The sequence below is a fragment of the Trichomycterus rosablanca genome, chromosome 21 (assembly GCF_030014385.1).
Source record: "Trichomycterus rosablanca isolate fTriRos1 chromosome 21, fTriRos1.hap1, whole genome shotgun sequence".
NCBI lineage: Eukaryota > Metazoa > Chordata > Actinopteri > Siluriformes > Trichomycteridae > Trichomycterus > Trichomycterus rosablanca.
In genome coordinates, this window is record NC_086008.1 from 21,209,176 (window position 1) to 21,231,790 (window position 22,615).

Sequence of the window (22,615 nt, forward strand, 5' to 3'; positions counted from 1 at the left end):
AGCATTCTGGGTAATGTAGTTCGTGAATCGTACCGCTGCGTGTTGTTTAACGGTGACGGCGGCGCTGAAGAACTACAATCACATCTGGGCGGGGCTGCTAATGGAAAGAACGCAGAGGTAGCTGTTAGCTTTAAAGCGACAACACCAAGGTTGTGTTAGGTGAGTAAATACAGAAGAATAACAGCGCGTACGGTATGTTTACTCTAACGATTATATTATTTTATTTAATAAATAAGCGTAAGTGTCAAATGCGTGAGTTTGATCACCTTAAAGTGCTTAATAGGTTGAATGTAATTATGCTGCAGTGCTTGTTTTCATGTTAGCTTGTTGTTACTGATGTATTATTGCTGTTATTGTTATTACTGTCCACATAATGATAACTAACGTGTTTACTGTCAATAATAATATGGACACACTCACTCACACAGCTGCCAGCTGAGTCTGCCATACAATTTAGCAATTTGAGAAATGCGAGATGTTTTTAGGTTCGATTACAACCACAATAAAGATCAATTTACAGTTTTAAGCATCGATGTTAAATAGTAATTAATTTGTTAATGTAATCGTTTATTTAAATACATTTATTAACACGAATCATCCACATTTGAACTTGCTTTCTTTCTACCCGCTTTCTGACACGTCCCGCCTCCTGAGGTACGATTGGCTACATGTGCTGTCCGTATTAAAAGCTACCCAATGACAAAACAGCACGCTGATCATATGCTCCAATCGTAGTACAGGGGGGGGCGGGCGCTGTCGGAATTCGATTGGGAAAAAAACACTTAGTGCATTTATAGAGCAATAGGAGTAGCACATTTATAATAATAATATTGCTAAAACCAACTATAATAACCAGCAAATATTTTATTATCAATAATAATCATAACACGATATTTATATACGTTTTATTTATACTTAATAACGTTTTTCTACATTAAATAAATATCACATGACAGCAGTGCACTGTCTGGAATTAGATTAGTCTACAGGTCCTTCTCAAAAAATTAGCATATTGTGATAAAGTTCATTATTTTCCATAATGTAATGATAAAAATTAAACTTTCATATATTTTAGATTCATTGCACACCAACTGAAATATTTCAGGTCTTTTATTGTTTTAATACTGATGATTTTGGCATACAGCTCATGAAAACCCAAAATTCCTATCTCAAAAAATTAGCATATTTCATCCGACCAATAAAAGAAAAGTGTTTTTAATACAAAAAAAGTCAACCTTCAAATAATTATGTTCAGTTATGCACTCAATACTTGGTCGGGAATCCTTTTGCAGAAATGACTGCTTCAATGCGGCGTGGCATGGAGGCAATCAGCCTGTGGCACTGCTGAGGTGTTATGGAGGCCCAGGATGCTTCGATAGCGGCCTTAAGCTCATCCAGAGTGTTGGGTCTTGTGTCTCTCAACTTTCTCTTCACAATATCCCACAGATTCTCTATGGGGTTCAGGTCAGGAGAGTTGGCAGGCCAATTGAGCACAGTAATACCATGGTCAGTAAACCATTCACCAGTGGTTTTGGCACTGTGAGCAGGTGCCAGGTCGTGCTGAAAAATGAAATCTTCATCTCCATAAAGCTTTTCAGCAGATGGAAGCATGAAGTGCTCCAAAATCTCCTGATAGCTAGCTGCATTGACCCTGCCCTTGATAAAACACAGTGGACCAACACCAGCAGCTGACATGGCACCCCAGACCATCACTGACTGTGGGTACTTGACACTGGACTTCAGGCATTTTGGCATTTCCTTCTCCCCAGTCTTCCTCCAGACTCTGGCACCTTGATTTCCGAAAACAGTACTTTGGACCACTGAGCAACAGTCCAGTGCTGCTTCTCTGTAGCCCAGGTCAGGCGCTTCTGCCGCTGTTTCTGGTTCAAAAGTGGCTTGACCTGGGGAATGCGGCACCTGTAGCCCATTTCCTGCACACGCCTGTGCACGGTGGCTCTGGATGTTTCTACTCCAGACTCAGTCCACTGCTTCCGCAGGTCCCCCAAGGTCTGGAATCGGCCCTTCTCCACAATCTTCCTCAGGGTCCGGTCACCTCTTCTCGTTGTGCAGCGTTTTCTGCCACACTTTTTCCTTCCCACAGACTTCCCACTGAGGTGCCTTGATACAGCACTCTGGGAACAGCCTATTCGTTCAGAAATTTCTTTCTGTGTCTTACCCTCTTGCTTGAGGGTGTCAATGATGGCCTTCTGGACAGCAGTCAGGTCGGCAGTCTTACCCATGATTGCAGTTTTGAGTAATGAACCAGGCTGGGAGTTTTTAAAAGCCTCAGGAATCTTTTGCAGGTGTTTAGAGTTAATTCGTTGATTCAGATGATTAGGTTAATAGCTCGTTTAGAGAACCTTTTCATGATATGCTAATTTTTTGAGATAGGAATTTTGGGTTTCCATGAGCTGTATGCCAAAATCATCAGTATTAAAACAATAAAAGACCTGAAATATTTCAGTTGGTGTGCAATGAATCTAAAATATATGAAAGTTTAATTTTTATCATTACATTATGGAAAATAATGAACTTTATCACAATATGCTAATTTTTTGAGAAGGACCTGTAGTCATGTGGCGTCTGAATGATTCTGACCTTGCCAGACAGGCTGGTTTGAGGATCTCAGAAAGTTCTGAGATGCTGAAAGTATTACGCACAAAAGTCTGTAGCGTTCGCACCGAAACATGCAAAAAAACATCCAGCGAGCGGCAGTTCCGCAGGCAGAAACGACTTGTTGACAAAAGACTTCGATTACAGGAGAACAGCCAGATTGGACTGTGCCAACAGGCGGGTGGAAATGCTGCAAAAGCAAAGTCTCTGAGCAAAACAACACATTCTCCACAGGGAGTAAATAAAAGTGTCAACTTTTTAATGTAATATAATATAAAAAAGCGATATGCGACACCTTCAGACATCTTCGACTGTTCGTCTCACTGAGTCCACAATGTCTTCCCTCTCTCAGCTGTTTACACCGGCCGCGCCCGGGGCTCTGCGTGGTCCCCGTCCTCCTCTCATGTCCCTCTGCTGCTCGTCCCCACCCATCGTCATCCCCTTCTCTTTCCCTCTCCCTCTCTCTCGCCGTTCCCTTTCCCACCCCTGTACCCGGCATCTCTGCCCCCCTCATGCTCAGGACGCCGAGTCAGCCTCATGACTGCCTGGATCATCCTGCCCGTCAGCCTGGCTGCCTTCTCCATCACTGGCATATGGATCGTGTGAGTGTGAACACTTTTGGTAGAGTGCGGCAGCAGCGGTTTGTATCAGACGGACCTTACTGACATTACTGTGTTTGTAGGTACGCCATGGCCGTGATGAACCACCACGTCTGTCCTGTGGAGAACTGGTAAATGACACTTGTTACTTATAAATACGGTACTTTTTTCTGCTTTGCTTTGCTAAAAAAATCTCTGGATCTTTGAATGTCGTCGTCTGAAGGTCCTACAACGAGACGTGCTCGAAGGAGACGGCAGAGCCGGGCTTCCCCAAAACGTGCTGCACCATCCAGGACATCCCGCTCATCAGGTAACACATCTGCAGTCTCTGGCTGGACGGAATGCTGAGATCTTACGATTTGTCCATTAGCTATTTATATTTATTTATTAGGAGTTTAACATCATGTTTCACACTTTGGTTACATTCGTGACAGGACAGGTAGTTACCGCTTACACAACATTCATCAGTTCAAGTTTCACAGTCATGGACAATTTTGTATCTCGAATTCACCTCACTTGCACGTCTTTGGACTGTTGGAGGAAACCGGAGCTCCCGGAGGAAACCCACACAGAAAAGACCTGGACCGTCCCACCTGGGGATCGGACCCAGGACCTTCTTGCTGCGAGGCGACAGTGCTACCCACTGAGCCACAGTGCCGCCCCAAAACAGAATACACTTAATGAAAAAAATTGTGGCAATCTGGTCCCACTGTGGATTACGAGATGTGACGTAAAGCCTCCACAAGGAGGGGTCCGCGTACGAGTTTATTTCGTGTTTTTAAATTACTATTTGCACTGTCGCTTCACAGCAAGAAGGTCCTGGGTTCGATCCCCAGCCGGATCGGTCCGGGTCCTTTCTGTGTGGAGTTTGCATGTTCTCCCCGTGTCTGTGTGGGTTTCCTCCGACAGTACAAAGACGTGCAAGTGAGGTGAACTGGAGATACAAAATTAACCATGACTGTGTTTGATATTAACCAGTGTAACCAGTAACTGCCTGTCCTGTCATGAATGGAACCAAAGTGTAAAACATGACGTTTAAATCCTAATAAATAAAGAAATAAAATACTATAGAATAAAGGGCGCATTATCTATCCAACACATAAACCTTCAAGGAAACTCCACCAGTCCACCGAATGTTACCGAATACACACTGCTGTGCATATTTTTGGGGTGTGGTCCTGATGTTTTGGCTGACGTATAGTGACTGTTTGTTGTTTCTGTTGCAGTAAATGCGGCTCGTTCCCTCCTGAAAGCTGCCTGCTCAGTCTGGTTGGAAATGTAGGAGCCTTCATGGGTAAGAACACACACACACACACACACACACACACACACACACACACACACACACACACACACACACACACACACTCGCTAGATCCATTAGCAGCATCATAATCTGGCGGAGGTTTTACTGAGTCAGGTGCTGAAGGAGGGAAAGCGTTTAAAAATGCATCATAACAGAACTGGACGTCCCGAGCGCCGTGGGGAAACCTGCTTTGGAAAAGCCCCTGGGGTTCTATCTGGTGCAGCAGCATCTAAGCCCACGGTGGCGCCTAATGTGTGTGTAAGATTACGTGCATAATTCAGCAGGATAAGTGAGGACCTGGCAACCGCTCCCAGTACCGGATGCACCAACCTTGAGCTTGCTTTACATTTAACATTAACGTCGACGTTTTCGGCTTTTATCCAAAGCCGCTTACAATCTGAGCAATTGAGGGTTAAGGGCCTTGCTCGGGGGCCCAACAGTGGCAACCTGGCAGTGGTGGGGTTTGAACCAGCGATCTTCTGCTTACTATTCCAGTACCTGAATCACTAGGCTACAACCGCCCGACTGCTTGACGTCCCGTTCCTAAACTGCAGACCGTATCAGTCGCCTCACAGCTAGAAGGTCCCGGGTTCGATTCCCAGCTGCTCCCCGTGTCTGTGTGTGTTTCCTCCGGGAGCTCCGGTTTCCTCCCACAGTCCAAAGACGTGCAGTCACGTTAACTGGAGATATAAAATTGTCCATGACTGTGTTTGGCCCTTAAGTCCCAATTGCTTAGACTGTATACTGTCACTGTACTGCAAGTCGCTTTGGATAAAAGTGTCCAGACTAGTAATCATAAGGTCGCTGGTTCAAGCACCATTACTGCCAGGTTGTCACTGTTGGGCCCTCGAGCGAGGCCCTTAACCCTTAATTGCTTAGACAATATACAGTATATACTGTCACTGTACTGCAAGTCACTTTGGATACAAGTGTCCAGACTAGTAATCAGAAGGTCGCTGGTTCAAGCACCATTACTGCCAGGTTGTCACTGTTGGGCCCTCGAGCGAGGCCCTTAAGTCCCAATTGCTTAGACAATATGTATACTTTCACAGTAATGCAAGTCGCTTCGGATAAAAGTGTCCAGACTAGTAATCAGAAGGTCAGTGGTTCAAGCCTCATTACTGCCAGGTTGTCACTGTTGGGCCCTCGAGCGAGGCCCTTAAGTCCCAATTGCTTAGACAATATATATACTGTCACAGTAATGCAAGTCGCTTTGGATAAGTGTCCAGACTAGTAATCAGAAGGTCAGTGGTTCAAGCCTCATTACTGCCAGGTTGTCACTGTTGGGCCCTCGAGCGAGGCCCTTAACCCTTAATTGCTTAGACAATTCACTTTACACTTACACTTTCAGCATTTAGCAGACGCCTTTATCCAAAGCGACTTTCATTACAGTTACAGTGTACAGTCTGAGCAAAAATTCAAGGTTAAGGGCCTTGCTCAAGGGCCCAACAGTGACAACCTGGCAGTGGTGGCGGCGCTTGAACCAGCGACCTTCTGATTACTAGTCCAGTACCTTAACAACTAGGCTACGGCGATATAATGTCACAGTACTGCAAGTCGCGTCGGATAAAAGTGTCCAGACTAGTAATCAGAAGGTCAGTGGTTCAAGGTTGTGTTTGACATTAACCAGTGTAACCAGTAACTATCAGTCCTGTCACGAATGGAACCAAAGTGTGTAAAACATGACGTTAAATCTTAATAAATAAATAATAATAATAATTTGTGGGTCCGTCCACTTAAGCTGGTCAGCAAAAGGTATTGAGGTAACCCCTGAATTCGATAATGAGGGGTGTCCGTATACTTTCGGTCACTAGGATCACGCTACGCTTTGTGTTCCACGTTCATGTTTCTCTCTCCAGTGGTGATGGTGTGTCTGCTGCGCTACGCCCAGCTCATCGAGCACAGTCACCACTGCTGGACCAACACGGGCGGCCTGGTGTCCGGCTGCACCAACGCGCTGGGGCTGGTCATGGTGGGGAACTTCCAGGTCCGTCCACTTTTTTTCTTTGCCCGCATGAATTGAGTCGTTGTCGACTCGACGGCTGATTGGTCGTCGCTCGGTGTTCCCTCAGGTGGATCACGCCAGGACTCTGCACTACGTGGGGGCGGCCGTGGCGTTTCCCGCCGGCATGGTGTTCGCGTGTCTGCAGTGCGTGCTGACGTACCGCGCCGCCGTCACCGCCCTCGATTACCTCATGGGCCACGTGAGGGTCGCCATCTCCGTCGGCTCTCTGGTCTCCCTCGTCCTCAATATCCTTCCCATATCTCCCCAGGTCCCGGGTTTGAGACCCGTCAGCGGGTCAGGGGTCAAACTGGGGCCCTTAGACTTCGACATATTGGACGTTTCGATTGCTAACTGAATTGCCGTAGGATCGCTAGGACGCCTCGGTAAATGTGATGCATTTCGAGGCAAATCGCTCATGATGGGGCAGTGGTAGCCTAGCAGTTAAGGTACTGGACTAGTAATCAAAATGTTGCTGGTTCAAGCCCCATTACTGCCAGGTTGTCACTGTTGGGCCCTTAAGCGAGGCCCTTAACCCTCAATTGCTTAGACAATACACTTTACACTTACACTTTCAGCATTTAGCAGATGCCTTTATCCAAAGCGACTTTCATTACAGTTACAATATACAAGTATACAGTCTGAGCAACAATTGAGGGTTAAGGGCCTTGCTCAAGGGCCCAACAGCAGCAACCTGGCAGTGGTGGGGCTTAAACCAGTGACCTTCTGATTACTAGTCCAGTACCTTAACCACTAGGCTACGGCAATATACTGTCACAGTACTGCAAGTCACTTCGGATAAAAGTGTCCAGACTAGTAATCAGAAGGTCAGTGGTTCAAGCCCCATTACTGCCAGGTTGTCACTGTTGGGCCCCTGAGCGAGGCCCTTAAGTCCCAATTGCATAGACTGTATACTGACACAGTACTGCAAGTTGCTTTGAATAAAAGTTTCCAGACTAGTAATCAAAAGGTTGCTGGTTCAAGCCCCATTACTGCCAGGTTGTCACTGTTGGGCCCTTGAGCGAGGCCCTTAACCCTTAATTGCTCAGACACTATATACTGTCACAGTACTGCAAGTCACATCGGATAAAAGTTTCCAGACTAGTAATCAAAAGGTTGCTGGTTCAAGCCCCATTACTGCCAGGTTGTCACTGTTGGGCCCTTAAGCGAGGCCCTTGACCCTTAATTGCTCAGACACTATATACTGACACAGTACTGCAAGTCGCTTTGAATAAAAGTTTCCAGACTAGTAATCAAAAGGTCGCTGGTTCAAGCCCCATTACTGCCAGGTTGTCACTGTTGGGCCCCTGAGCGCGGCCCTTAACCCTTAATTGCTCAGACACTATATACTGTCACAGTACTGCAAGTCACTTCGGATAAAAGTGTCCAGACTAGTAATCAAAAGGTCGCTGGTTTAAGCCCCATTACTGCCAGGTTGTCACTGTTGGGCCCCTGAGCGCGGCCCTTGACCCTCAATTGCTTAGACTGTATACTGTCCCAGTACTGTAAGTCGTTGAATGCTAAGTGCCGTAAATGTAAACGTTCTTCCTTGACCGCTCGTCCTACGCGGCGTCTTCTTCGTCCACGAGAGCTTCGTCCTGCAGCACGCCGCCGCCATCTGCGAGTGGGTCTTCACCGTCCTCATCCTGGTCTTCTACGGCACCTTCACCTACGAGTTCGGCTCCGTCACCAGCGAGACGCTGATGGCCGGCCTGCAGAGGAACCTCGTCCTGGAGGGCGGGGCCACCAGAGGACTGAAGAGCCCGGGCCGGAGCAGCACCACATCTACACAACTGAACTGCACGCCCGAGAACATAGCTATGCTCTAGCTCACACACACACCTACACACACCTACACACACACACACACGCTGCTGCCTTGAATTCGTACTCCCAGAATTCCCTCGAACTGCACTGCACTGCGCTGGTTAGCGGTTTAGGTTACTGCCTGTAAACGTTCCACTGCGCTAAACACTAAGGAAAGTCTCCAGCGCCTGGCTGTGTACTAATCCTGCCTACTAGCTAGTACGACAGAGTGTGATTTGGAACGCAGCCCTCGTTGTGAGTCCTGGATTCCAGGCCAAACGTGTCGAATCTTTAAATTGCTACACATTTCAGTGACCATTTAAATAAACAGACACTAGGTGGCAGTATATGCCACGATTTCATATTTAAGGCTTACGACCCGTTTGCTGATTGGCCAGTTCAATCCTGACCCTTAGCTATACCTGACGGTACCTCATGTTTACACTGTACGACCAAAAGTATGTGGACGCCTGACCATGAGCTTGTCGAGACGTCCCATTTCAAAGACGAACAGTATTAAAACAGGCTTTGAAAGATGTCCGTGTGTGGGAATTTGTGCCCATTGAGTCGAACCATCAGCTGACCGCGTCTGTACGGCTGGACGCTGATATTGATGGTCCGGTTCATTCAGGAATTCAATATTTAGACGAGGTGTCCCAATACTTTTGCTCGTCCATATAGAGTCGATGTTTACCGTGTGTTTAAATTACCGTCGTGTTGAAACGGATCGATGCTCAGACCCCCGAGCAGTGCAGTGCAGTTCTGTATCCAGTTGAACCAGGTCTAAACCAGTCCATTAAACCAGTAGCTCATTCACACACCTGCACCACCGTCCGCCGTCCGTCCTCATTCGCTTTCACACGCGCGGCACGTGACGTACGGCGTCCGACTTCTAGTTTCCTTCATGGCTTATAACGGAGGATTTTGTTACGTCCGGCTGAGGGTTCGAATGTGAAAGGGACTCCGATAGAGTGTGGGTTTTTTTTTTTTGTGCACGTCACGCATGAATGGATCCGCCTCCGTTGCGTCCGAGCTGCTGAGCCGCGTCGTGTCGTGACCGCGTGGATGTCGTACGTTACTGAACTCATAGCGCCCGTGCATGTGCTCATGTTTATATTTAGAGAACCCACCCAGCTTGAAACGATAATCCAGTAGTTTGATGAATCCCGAATCGTAAGTATCGACTCTGCCTTATCGACATGTCTACGACGTGAATGCCTGTTGTCTAGATAATCATTTTTTATTATTATTATTTTATGTAATTTTTTTTACATGTGTTGTTATACGCGGTCGTTTGCTCATAGTCGTCCACTGGGGGTGTTGACGATGATACAGCCGTCTGTTCTGCATACGTTAGGGGTGGACAGTTCAGTAAATCCTTCGTCTGTTCGTCCGCTTGGTGCCGTTACGTTCACTATATGGTCAAAAGTATTCGGACGTCCCATTTCACGGTATTAATGCAAATCTTGAGAAGCCTTCTCGCAAGACTTTGTATGGGAATTTGTGCCCGTTCAGTCACTCGGCACTTGTATGGCCGGGCGCTGATGTCAACGTTCCAACGAGTCCTTACAGAGCTCACTTAGAATTCGGAGGATCATGCTGTGCTCTCTGAATTCCTCCACCACCAATCACAGCCAGTAGGAGTCGCTGTTGCAGCTTGAGATCTTTCTGTAAACTAGGCGCTGGTGGTTGGTACCAGGCACCAGGTGCACAGGGGTACAGTCATGCTGGGATAAACTGTTGCTGCATAGTCAAGCATATCACTCCCCTAAAAATGATTGATTTATTATTCACTATTACTCACTACTAATTCGATGATCAGAAAGCGTGTCCTGATACTTTTGTCCATATATTGTAGATGATCGCAGCACCTCTAGCCTTCAGGTCCTGTTCATTCACGTGTCCTTCATCCAGTTTCTCGCCATCGATCACGTTTTGGTTTTTGAAGCATTTTCTTCTCACGCAAAGACGTTTTTCATGCCAACGTGCAGCTTCAAGGCTTTTCTCAGTTTGCCAATGATTGTTTTTTATCATTCGGTCGCCGTGTTCGTGCCGTATTCAGTCCACCAAAGCACAGACGCCACTTTATCCTGGATCGAAAGTCGGCATCCTTCAGCTTTCCGTTTTCAAACCGCCGAACCCTGGATCGGTGTCGGTCGGCCTGGGCGAGGCCTCGAGTCTTCTCTTTACTGCCGCCTACGAACCAAAGTGAGTCTCTCACGCCGAGTCCATCAGCGACTTCACCCCCTCGAGTGTCCCCGACACGATGGAGGAGGATCCCCGGGCTTCTGTGCTTTTCCATTCCGAGAGCCTCTGGTCTCCAGCTGGTCTGGAATCAGGATCCGTAAGGGCTTCACGCCTGGGTTCAAGTAATCGACCCACCTTCTGATAGTCTCCTCGATCCAAACTGCATAACGAGAACTAATACGATTGGAATACCGTTTAGTTCGATAGTATGCGGTCTGAGACGCTGCGTTACTTCTAACACATGCAACGGCGCCCTTCACACATCGGTAATAACCAATCCTGGCGGTTTGTGTTGCTTTTTCGCTCGACCAAAGTGACAGGGCTTCTTTGTTCTTTACGTTACATACGTGCTGCTGTTTTCCTCCGTGTCAGCAAGACAATCTCAAATCTCTGTTCCTCACCGCCGGCTGATCCGCTCACACTAAACACCGACGGTTTTTGTTACACGTTTTTCTTTATGATGTTCGTGACGTCCGTTTTTATGCCGATGCCTTTTTTTTACCGTTTGTACGCAGCCGCTTCAAACTCCAAAACCGGCGTGAATCCGGCGCAGAGGATATTTTTAATTTCGTGAAATCGCTGGTGTAAATATGTACGATTCCCGTATCGTTCTGATGATTTTTTTTTTTTGTCTCTGAGCAGATATTTCTATCCGATTAATAAATGATAATAAATGAACAATAATATATAGACACTCTTCTATCAGTCTGTCTGTGGTTTCATTTTATTTCTGTACGAGTGGAAGGTGCGAAAGTGCTGCAGAAATAAAGACGTTCTGGCCTTTATTTGGCACAATGGGTGCTGGGTAGCGCGGTCACCTTACAGCAAGAAGGGCTTGGGTTTGATTCCCTTTTTCCTGCGGTTTCCAGGAGCTCCGGTTTCATCCCGCAGTCAAAGCTGAGGCTATTCACTCACTCACTGTCTTAACCTCTCATCCAATCAGGGTCGCGGGGGTTGCTGGAGCCTATCCCAGCTTTTCAATGGGCGCAAGGTACACAGTAACACTCTGGACGGGGCTCCAGTCCATCACACACACATTCACCTATAGGGCAATTCACTCACTCACTCACTGTCTTAACTGCTTATCCAATCAGGGTCGCGGGGTGGTACTGGAGCCTATCCCAGATTTTCAATGGGCGCAAGGCACACAGTAACACCCTGGATGGGGCGCCAGTCCATCGCAAAGCACACACACACACACACGCTCATACACACACACATTCACCTATAGGGCAATTCGGTGTCTCCAATTAACCTGAAACCCACACAGGGGAGAACATGCAAACTCCACACAGAAAGGACCCGGACCGCCCCGCCTGGGGATCGAACCCAGGACCTTCTTGCTGTGAGGCGACTGTGCCGCCCACCGAGCCACCGTGCCGCCCACTGAAGCTACTAAATTGCCCTAAATGTGAGTGTGTGTGTGTGTGTGTGTGTGGTAATACAGACGATGGATGAATGATAATATAATTTTATTCATACGCACTGTTTAAGGAACCCAAGGACTGTGTACAGATACAGAAAACAATGACTGACTGTAGCCCATCTGTTGCCCTGTAAGCCTTGCCCCTCCATCCCTCGTCGGAACAGATGTTTGGAAGCAGGTGCAGCAGTGTTGTTGGGATTTCTGAACAGAAAGTGCCCACTGATACACAACCAGTCCAGTACTAACAGTGCGTGTGTTCCTAATAAAGTCCTTTAACGTATTTAAATGTTCTGTTAATATAAAAGCATTTTTTTTATCCACGCAGGACAGTAAAACTCCGGTATTCGACACACGAAACGACTCGTAGTGCAAACATAACCTACACACGTTTAAATATCAAACTAGATTCAAGTAGATTTCATAACCTGGTCCATATTATTAAATCCCTGCATATATAAAGTGTGTGTGTGTGTGTGTGTGGGGTCATGTGTACATGGCTCCGTGGAGATCCTCCAGACGATGTTCCCTCTGCCTCCTCCGGTCCTGCGCACACACACCACCGCACATATTACTGAATGAACGATTCATGCTGGATGCCCTTCCTGACGCAGCCCTCCTGTGCACCCGGGCTTGGGACCGGCACCGAGAGCGCACCGACAACCTGCCGGGATGTATTTGGGATTCGAACCCTCGGAACTGAAGAGGCTCTCGGCCCTTAGCATTACGCCACACCACTCCTTCTGTTCAAATAAGCAGAAGGAGAATGGGGGGCCTGGAGTGAGGATCAAACCCAGGTCCACGAGGCCCATGCCAGTGTGAGGCACCATATTTTACTTCCATCTGCTTGCTTTGATAACCAGCACGGTTCCATCAGTCGGTCACGTGTCATATTTAACTGTGATTGGATGGATTTCCAGGCCTTGCCCCGCCCCTTTTGCAGCTATAACAGCCTCCGCTCTCTAGAAAGGCTTTCCAAAACATTTTAGAGTGCACATTCAGGAATCTGAGAGAAGGCCCGGCTAGCAATCTGCATTCCGATTCACCCCAAATGTAGGTATTAAGGTCTATGTACAGCCATGTACCCTCACTGTCCATTTTATCAGCTCCACTTACCATATAGAAGAACTTTGTAGTTCTACAATTACTGACTGTAGTCCATCTGTTTCTCTGCATGCTTTTTAACCTGCTTTCACCCTGTTCTTCAATGGTCAGGACCACCACAGAGCAGGTATTATTTAGGTGGTGGATCATTCTCAGCACTGCAGTGGCACTGACATGGTGGTGGTGTGTTAGTGTGTGTTGTGCTGGTATGAGTGGATCAGACACAGCGGCGCTGCTGGAGTTTTTAAACACCTCACTGTCACTGCTGGACTGAGAATCGTCCACCGTCCTGTGACCACTGATGAAGGTCTAGAAGATGAGCGACTCAAACAGCAGCAATAGATGAGCGACCGTCTCTGACTTTACATCTACGAGGTGGACCGACTAGGTAGGAGTGTCTAATAGAGTGGACAGTGAGTGGACACGGTTTTTAAAACCTCCACTCATACCAGCACAACACACACTAACACACCACCACCATGTCAGTCTCACTGCAGTGCTGAGAATCATCCACCACCTAAATAATACCTGCTCTGTGGTGGTCCTGTGGGGGTCCTGACCATTGAAGAACAGCACGAAAGGGGGCTAACAAAGCATGCAGAGAAACAGATGGACTACAGTCAGTAATTGTAGAACTACAAAGTGCTTCTATATGGTAAGTGGACAGTGAGTGTAGAAACAAGGAGGTGGTTTTAATGTAAACAATCATTAAAAGGGTGTCCATATACTTTTGGACATGTGGTGTATACCTTGTCTTTTTTGAACTCCTCGTATTCGGGGTCGTCGGTGACCAGTTCGAAGCGGCACAGCGGACACGAGTTGGTCTGCAAGAACGGAAAGCGGTTGGTTAGTCGGACGCGTTTCGCGACGTATCGGAACGATCGCCTGATGATGGGACGCTCACCTTGCCGAGCCAGGGCAGGATGCAGCCGGAGTGGAAGAGGTGTTTGCAGGGCATCTCTCGAACCGTCTCCTGTTCCTCGAACTCCAGCAGGCAGACGGGACACTTCAGACCTTTATCTGGGGGAGCGGAGCGCGTCAAACTGGGTCATGAAGCAACACACAGGCTGTACTGGCTAAGGTTTGTGGACACCTGACCATAAGCTTGATCAATCTGTGAAAATACTGGGCATTGGTTATGTCCAGATGCCCTCTGTGGGTAAACAATTACTGTCTGTAGCGCCCTTGTTGCTCTGTAGGCTGTACCCCATATATTAATTGAAAGGAACCCCTATAGGAGCCTCACTGAGCAGATATTTTTTGGTTAAGGTGGTGGACCATTCTTGATACAAAGGTGTTTAACAACCCCAACAACACTGCTGCACCCGCTAGCACCAGTCAATCCTCATCTGGTCATCGCACAGCATCGCAGTCAGTAATTGTAAACCCACAAAGTTCACGTTATCATTAATCATTAATTACTGCACGTGCCCGAGCGCGTCCCGATGGGTCAGTGGAGGAGAACCGGACTTTACCTGCTTGCTGTGGGGATATCACGACCAGCTGAAGACCCTGCACAGAAACCTTGGCCGCAGGTGGGGGGAGACGCTGATCCCACTCGGGAGCGTCCGGGAATCCAAAATCCACGTCCAAACCCTGCATCAAAGACCTGGAGCCAAAAAAAAAAACAATCAACAAGGGAGTCGTTAGCTTCTACGTCACTTCTATCTTCAGGGTGACGTCCCACAAACATACTGAGGCCGTCTAGTTGGCTGGCTGATATAATAATAATAACATTAATAATACATTTAAACATTTGTAACGCACTTTACATCTGGTACAAATCTCAAAGTGCCGTAAGGTAAAAGACATCACTACAAAAAAATAAGATACAAATATGATATATTATATGAAAAAATAGGCTAATGCTATAATGCTACACTATTTTAATACTAATTATGGCTGTAATTGTCAGTGCGCTCTCAGTGCCGGTAGATAAAAAACATTACACAAGCAGAGAAACGGAACCTGGCCAGCTCGAGCAGCGCATTCTGTCTGTACTGCTCCTCGGGATCTGTGGGCTCACAGTCGTGTTCATCGAAGTACGAGCTCATCCTGCCGGGAGGACTGCAGATGTGACCTGCTGTGAAAACACAAGAGGAATAAAATTAATCTGCACTTGTTCAACCCAGTAACTAATATTTTCTAGAGTCCCTTTATAGAGTGGGGGCCAAAAGTCTGAGACCTCTAGTGAAAACGCTTTTATTTAGCATTTTTTCTTAAATTCAATACAACGTTTTTCAATAATAAAAAGAAACACTCACAGTCCATGTTATCAGCTCCACTTACCATATAGAAGCACTTTGTAGTTCTACAATTACTGACTGTAGTCCATCTGTTTCTCTACATGCTTTGTTAGCTCCTTTCATGCTGTTCTTCAATGGTCAGGACCCCCACAGAGCAGGTATTATTTAGGTGGTGGATGATTCTCAGCACTGCAGTGACACTGACATGGTGGTGGTGTGTTAGTGTGTGTTGTGCTGGTATGAGTTGAGTTTTTAAACACCTTACTGTAACTGCTGGACTGAGAATCGTCCACCAACCAAAAATATCCAGCCAACAGCGCCCCGTGGGCAGCGTCCTGTGACCACTGATGAAGGTCTAGAAGATGACCGACTCAAACAGCAGCAATAGATGAGCGATCGTCTCCGACTTTACATCTACAAGGTGGACCGACTAGGTAGGAGTGTCTGATAGAGTGGACAGTGAGTGGACACGGTGTTTAACACACACTAACACACCACCACCATGTCAGTGTCACTGCAGTGCTGAGAATCATCCACCACCTAAATAATACCTGCTCTGTGGTGGTCCTGTGGGGGTCCTGACCATTGAAGAACAGCATGAAAGGGGGTAACAAAGCATGCAGAGAAACAGATGGACTACAGTCAGTAATTGTAGAACTACAAAGTGCTTCTATATGGTAAGTGGAGCTGATAAAATGGACACAATATAATATGGCACTTTGTGTTTATTTTTGGTGCACAATTTCTGTTTATTTGCTAAATATAACATAAAAATAAAATATTAAATATGCCATGATGTTCATACGTCATTTTGTGTGTTTTATTTTCCCCAATGTCTAATTTCACAATAATCAAAAACTATACATGTATATATATATAAATATATATATATGAAATTAAGCAGTTTGTTTGCTTCATATAATATTTTACCTCAATTTCACTAACAAACTTAAAAGAAAACATAGAATTTAATAAAACTGTTCAAACTTTTCCTCACGTCAGTAGGACAGTATATTCCAGAATAATGACAGTTAGCAACTTAGCTTCAGTGACTATTCAGAACTAGCCAGCTAACAGCTACAACCACACAAAACGCTCTAAAGTGAGTGAAATATTTAATGTTTCAATTAATTATATTAATAAGTATCGTTCATGTCGAAAATATAATGTAAAAAACAAAGATAAAACGAGCTTTACTGGTGTCTTACCTGCTTCTGAACTGTTAAAAGCAGCGCTGTTAGTGCACTCTCGTCACAAAGCGGTCTAATCTCAAACCGCTCCTTACTCCCTACAGAAGTGCACTACATAGTGTATATAACACCAGCTTAGCGATCTACACAAGTGCACTCTAGCTGAAAACGCAAGCTGTTTGGGATACAACCACTGACCGAATAGAAACTAAATAACCTCTCCGGTGTAAATAGTTAAACAATTCGGCCTGGTCAGGGTCGCGATGGCTCCGGGACATCGTAGTGCATCACACACTCATGCTGTTTATGTACTTACTCTCTCTTAGTGGCAATGTTCGTTTATTTATACGTCATTTTATTAATAAATTTACTTATTTATAAGAACAAATTCGTGCTGATCAGGGTCGTACTGGGTCCGGAGCCATCTAGAAACACTGGCCGCAAAGCAAGGGCTCCAATCCATGGCAGGATCTCCCACTCATTTATTCTGTCACTCATTTACTTACAAATAGAGGGAAATGGTATTTATTGTTAATGTTATGAATTCTTTTTTAGTAGCCTCTTTGTCCTGATCAGGGTCCTGGTTGATCTGGAGCCACTTAGGAACCCTGGATGCAGGGCGGGACACAACACCAGTCCAGTTCTTTGGCACCACATACTCATACCTCCATTCAGGTACAGACACCAAGTGTAAACTGGTAGTGGTTACATCCCTGAGTCCATGATAAACTGAAAAACCAAACAGTCTAGTTAATGTAAACGATAGTAAGGTCCTGGACAGAACACTCCCACACAAATCTTTACTTCAGTCCCACTGATGAACACTTTAGGGTTGGGAAATATTATAAACCAAATTCACCGTTTTTTTCCATTATTTATTTTATTTAAAAAAATAATAAGACATAAAAAGCAGCAAGTATCTACAAGTACAGTTTCATTGGTGCAGAAATACAAACACATTTTAACAACAACAAATCACATCAAACTTTCACTAAAAGGCTCAATTCCTGAGTTTTAAGGGTAACAGTCACATGTGGCTATTTTACATCAGTACAGTTTAAAAGCTTGGACCAGTGATGTCACAGGTTCTGGCACAGACTGTCCTCATGAGCAAAATATTTCTGACTAGAAAAGAAACAACAATTTAATACACATTATATTTACATTCAGCTTCTATTTAGACAGAATTTTGACTCTTGGTAATGTCATCGCAAGTCAAATTTGTTAGTGGACAGAGCATCAGAAGCACCGTGCATTGTGGGAGTTGTAGTAGTTCTAATCAATAAGTGAGAAATGAGTATGTACATGTGTTGGGACAACCCGTACCTTGTTGTACAGCAAATGAATAGAAATTGTGCACTAAAATTTGCAGACTTGTCCAAACTTCTACACTATATTGCCAAAAGTATTCACTCGCCTGCCTACGCATGCGTATGAACTTGAGTTGAACTTGAACATCCTGAAAAACTTACCATATAGAAGCACTTTGTAGTTCTACAATTACTGACTGTAGTCCATCTGTTTCTCTAAATACTTTTTAACCTGCTTTCACCCTGTTCTTCAATGGTCAGGACCCCCACAGGACCACCACAGAGCAGGTATTATTTAGGTGGTGGATGATTCTCAGCACTGCAGTGACACTGACATGGTGGTGGTGTGTTAGTGTGTGTGTGTTAGTGTGTGTTGTGCTGGTATGAGCTGGTATGAGTTTTTAAACACCTCACTGTCACTGCTGGACTGAGAATCATCCACCAACCAAAAATACCCAGCCAACAGCACCCCATGGGCAGCGTCCAGTGACCACTGATGAAGGTCTAGAAGATGACCGACTCAAACAGCAGCAATAGATGAGCGATCGTCTCTGACTTTACATCTACAAGGTGGACCGACTAGGTAGGAGTGTCTAATAGAGTGGACAGTGGGTGGACACAGTGTTTAAAAACTCCAGCAGCACTGCTGTGTCTGATACAGTCATACCAGCACAACACACACTAACACACCACCACCATGTCAGTGTCACTGCAGTGCTGAGAATCATCCACCACCTAAATAATACCTGCTCTGTGGGGGTCCTGTGGGGTCCTGACCATTGAAGAACAGGGTGAAAGCAGGTTAAAAAGTATGTAGAGAAACAGATGGACTACAGTCAGTAATTGTAGAACTACAAAGTGCTTCTATATGGTAAGTTTATATGTGTGTGAAGGCAGGCAAGCGAATACTTTTGGCAATATAGTGTACAACCTCACATTATCTTCTGAGCATCATTGGTCCATCAGTTTTTCCCAGTGCTTTCGTTATCTTCTTTCCTGCTTAAAACGATGGAGAGAATTATAACCAGGACCAAGAGAAATCCGGCCATGGCTCCGAGGATTTTCCACTTCAGCTTGTTGCATGTTGCTTGTTGATGTTTTTGTTCCACTTTCTTAGCTGTCTTGGCAAATAGTTTACTCTAAAATAAAAGACACATTCACACTTAGTTTTCACATTTCAGTACGATATTAGACATTCTGTAGGAGTTGAATCGATTTGTAGTAAGCTGTATGTTGTACACTGTGTGGCCAAAAGTACACAACCACCTGACCGTAAGCATGTTTAAAAATTCTAGACATTATTTTCTTCTGGAAAGATTTTCCTCAAGATGCCAATTGTGTGGTCAGACACTGGTGCTGGACCAGAAGATTTGGCTGGCAATTGGTGTCCCATTTCAACCTAAGCCTGTTTAATAGGGTTGAGGTCAGGGTCACACTGAACCATTTAGTCAGTTTTTAATAAAAAGCTTGTATAAATAAAAACTGACACACACACTTTATGTTCAAACGTACACCTGACCATGAGTGGGCTGGATGTCCTATTTCAAAATAGTCAGCATTAATATGGAGTTGGCACCTCTTTCAGGCTTTAACAGCCTCCACTCATATGGGCATATTTAATCAAAAGAGAATTTGTGAGGAACTAATGTTGGATGATATAGTTTGGCTCATAATTAAACCTGCATTCAATAATTTTAATAATTTAAGCTTATTTACCAAGTTACAAAATTATACATATATCCACCAAATTATGAATCTGATAATAACTTCTCTGTGTCCATATAAGCTAAGGTCTATGTAACTCAAGACAGGAAGCGATTAAAATAAACCATCGCATTTACTTTCTCCTCGAGCTCTTGGGCTCTTTCTTCCAAGTCCTCCAGTTTCTCCCCACGTTCCTCTACCTTGTCCATGTTGCCCTGCATGATGACCTTAACCTCCTCAGCATTCTGCTGGAGGTTCTGCAGCTTGCTTTGTTCATTCATCTGAATGCAAACAAGAAAAAAACAAATTAGTCGGAAATTAGTCTAGACCAGAAAGACAATCACACTTCTTGTCACGTATTTTGTGCTCTGACATTTAGAGATAACAGCTCTCAGTGTGGTTCAGTAAAGTCCTAAAGCCTTAGATAAAAGGCTTTTTAACCCTTTCCAGACTGATATGTTTAGGTTTATATTATGTTTATATGTTTATGACAGGCATTGAAAGTGACAGCATGAATTCTTAAGTAATGTGGGTGTAATTTTTTTAGTATGTTGAATAACTTCATTCCTAAGCTAACTGTAGTTTACTCGAAGGAATCTCAACCAACACCTATTTAATACGCACAATAAGGAGTAATTAGTTTTACTTTTACTTTTCGATCAGTCCTAATCAGAGATATTTTGAAGGCAACATTTAAGACGGGCAAAATTAGTTTGCATCAAAAAACGTACCACGGTACTTCAAGTGTGCTTGTTGAGCTTCCTGTTTTAACCACATTTACATGAAGCTCTTTGCTTTCGTTCTGTTTTGACGGAAGCAGCGTTTACTCCGTTTAAAATATACCTGGTCCAGAAAATAGGTTTTGACTATAGAAGACTAAAAATACAAAGGTGCTGGTCAAGTTTTTTTTTCTTTCAATCATTTCTGCAACTGTCACATAAAAGGAACACATTTATTTATCCGAAACAAACCGACAGACCAAAAACCCTTGTCGAGCAAGCCAAGGGCGAAAGTGGTGAGGAGAATCTCCCTTAGAAATACAGGAAGAAACCTGGAGATTAACCAGACTCAGCAGGGACCCCCATCCTTCTATTACTCCATATTTTACAAGGCTGAGAAGAAAACCCAAACAAGACAGTCCAAGAGCCACCTAAAACAGGTCTGCTATAGGTCAGAAGCTGCTGTAATGTGCATGGCTTACACTGACCACAGTGAAGCAAGCTTTAGTGCAAAACACAAGAGCATCCTTCTTCAACAGCAGCTTTTAGATGAAACTACATGAAGCTTCATCTGCTCCTCTACTGCAGAGCACAGGAAATGAGAGATAAAAAAACAAACATGAGTACATCTAACACCCATCTTACCGTGTTTTAACTTGTCAGTAGAAGCTTCAAAAAAAATTTTTTTTCCTTTGTAAAATGAAATGAAAATTCCTCCCAAAACAAACAAAAAAGCAGCTCAGATCCTGCTGATGAATCTTAGTTTTCTGTGTGTTTTAAGTCTTTAAGTATCTCTGAACTTTCTGACAGTCGAATGAGCTGAGAGGTTGTGTGTTGGGGTTTTTAATAGACACTCTTTGCATGTGTTTTTGAGACGTGCCCTAATCTAGGGTTGCCAGATCTACACTATCATGCAAGTATTTCCTTTACACCATGAGTATCCAAACTCTATTTTGAAAGTGACATATTTTAGCATATGATGGCTGGTTGAACTGTATCAAAACCAATAAATAGTAATTATTCATACATAAGATGAAGAAAACCCTCAAAACACGAATTTTGTGTTTACATGCACATATACACAATTACGGCGACTGTTCTTCTCTAAAGTGTTTGTTGGGGTTTTTTTTGTAGAATTTGGACATTTTCTCTTAGCAAAAGTTGACAATTTGGGTTTTCTTTCAGCCCTTGGTCAGTTACTTGCCCAATTAATTTGCTCTTAACCCACCACTTCCAAAAAAAACTCTTGTTCCTTGTACTGTTTAACAGAGGAAGTCAAACTAACTTCATTAAGTCATTAGCTGTAGCTAATCATATCAGTAAAGAGGAACCTGAAGGCCATGCCATGAAGCTAAATTACACCACTGACCATTCTTCCTCAACAAATGAACAGTCTGAGATGCTGTGTGTAGATTTTTGAAAAACTACATGAGTTTTAACCATTTATTCAAAGAAAAGCACCAGTTGCAGGACAGTGGGTCAAAAGTGAACCATAATGCTGCAAAAAGCTAGGATTTCCTATCGTAGATGTCTCAAAAAAAGCAAGAAGTACTAATGTTATTAGGGGCAGCACTTTCGGTGTGGAGTTTGCATGTTCTTCCCATGTCTGAGTGTGGTGAACTAGAGGTACAAAATTGTCCTTGATTGTGTTTGATATAAACGTGTGAACTGATGAATTTTGTGTAATGAGTAATGACCGTTCCTGTCATGAATGTAACCGGAGTGTGAAACATGACGTTAAAATACTAATAAACAAACAAACTAATGTTACTAATTTGTGGTGTCATCAACCATGCCTTTATGGACCACGCTGGAACAATAAAGGACCTTCCTTCAAATATTGCCACTAGGTTGAATCAATAAAACTGATTTTATATGATTAATTACATAATGCACATGGTGTATCACTGTGATTACTGTGATATGAGGCTTGTCTGCCTGCACTCATGCACAGCAGCAAGCGTGCCAAGATCCAAACCAGAAATGCCAGGTCCAACCACAATGCCGTATTCTTTCATGAGGTTTAAAAAATGCCATGGTTGGGCATTGGGCAGCACCACCTAGAATAATGGAATAGTCAGTTACAAACAGTGGAACTGCCCTTGGGGTTTTCCCACCTTAGCAGAGAGAGAGAAACAGAAAGTGAAAGTATTTTAATATATTTGATACGTTACAGTACGTTAAAGTATGTAGACACCTGGCCATGAGCTTAATTTTTACAAAAATACATTTATACATTTATAAATGCCTATATAAAACTAGGTTTGGGATTAAGCAATAAGGGAATCACATGGAGAAAAGACGCTGACGACATGCTAGGACATGAGCACTCGAAAGCTACAAAAC

The 22,615-nt window shown here is 44.5% G+C and overlaps 2 protein-coding genes across 2 annotated transcripts; one reads left to right on the forward strand and one right to left on the reverse strand.

Moving 5' to 3' along the window:
* The first annotated feature begins 123 nt into the window (after positions 1-123).
* Positions 124-11,273, forward strand: tmem150aa (transmembrane protein 150Aa). Its single transcript, XM_063017577.1, has 8 exons — positions 124-192; positions 2,966-3,215; positions 3,296-3,343; positions 3,436-3,522; positions 4,439-4,506; positions 6,378-6,505; positions 6,591-6,768; positions 8,087-11,273. The coding sequence occupies exons 2-8, from the start codon at positions 3,151-3,153 to the stop codon at positions 8,347-8,349; spliced, it is 837 nt and encodes a 278-aa protein (XP_062873647.1). The 5' UTR covers positions 124-192; positions 2,966-3,150; the 3' UTR covers positions 8,350-11,273.
* A 755-nt stretch (positions 11,274-12,028) lies between these two features.
* rnf181 (ring finger protein 181) lies at positions 12,029-16,615 on the reverse strand. The gene is made up of 6 exons (XM_063017576.1): positions 16,555-16,615; positions 15,069-15,183; positions 14,576-14,709; positions 14,005-14,120; positions 13,850-13,924; positions 12,029-12,542 (listed from the first exon to the last, which is right to left on the reverse strand). The coding sequence occupies exons 2-6, from the start codon at positions 15,152-15,154 to the stop codon at positions 12,483-12,485; spliced, it is 471 nt and encodes a 156-aa protein (XP_062873646.1). The 5' UTR covers positions 15,155-15,183; positions 16,555-16,615; the 3' UTR covers positions 12,029-12,482.
* Positions 16,616-22,615: the final 6,000 nt, after the last annotated feature.

Bases quoted from the DNA above. Each gene is read 5' to 3' on its own strand.
- tmem150aa (XM_063017577.1), top strand. From the start codon at position 3,151: ATGACTGCCTGGATCATCCTGCCCGTCAGCCTGGCTGCCTTCTCCATC. The intron at 3,216-3,295 runs GTGAGTGTGAAC...CTGTGTTTGTAG, and splicing joins ATCACTGGCATATGGATCGT to GTACGCCATGGCCGTGATGA. The intron at 6,506-6,590 runs GTCCGTCCACTT...GTGTTCCCTCAG, and splicing joins TCATGGTGGGGAACTTCCAG to GTGGATCACGCCAGGACTCT.
- rnf181 (XM_063017576.1), bottom strand. From the start codon at position 15,154: ATGAGCTCGTACTTCGATGAACACGACTGTGAGCCCACAGATCCCGAG. The intron at 14,710-15,068 runs GTTCCGTTTCTC...TTTTGGCTCCAG, and splicing joins GCGCTGCTCGAGCTGGCCAG to GTCTTTGATGCAGGGTTTGG. The intron at 13,925-14,004 runs GTGAGCGTCCCA...CCGTTCTTGCAG, and splicing joins TCCTGCCCTGGCTCGGCAAG to ACCAACTCGTGTCCGCTGTG.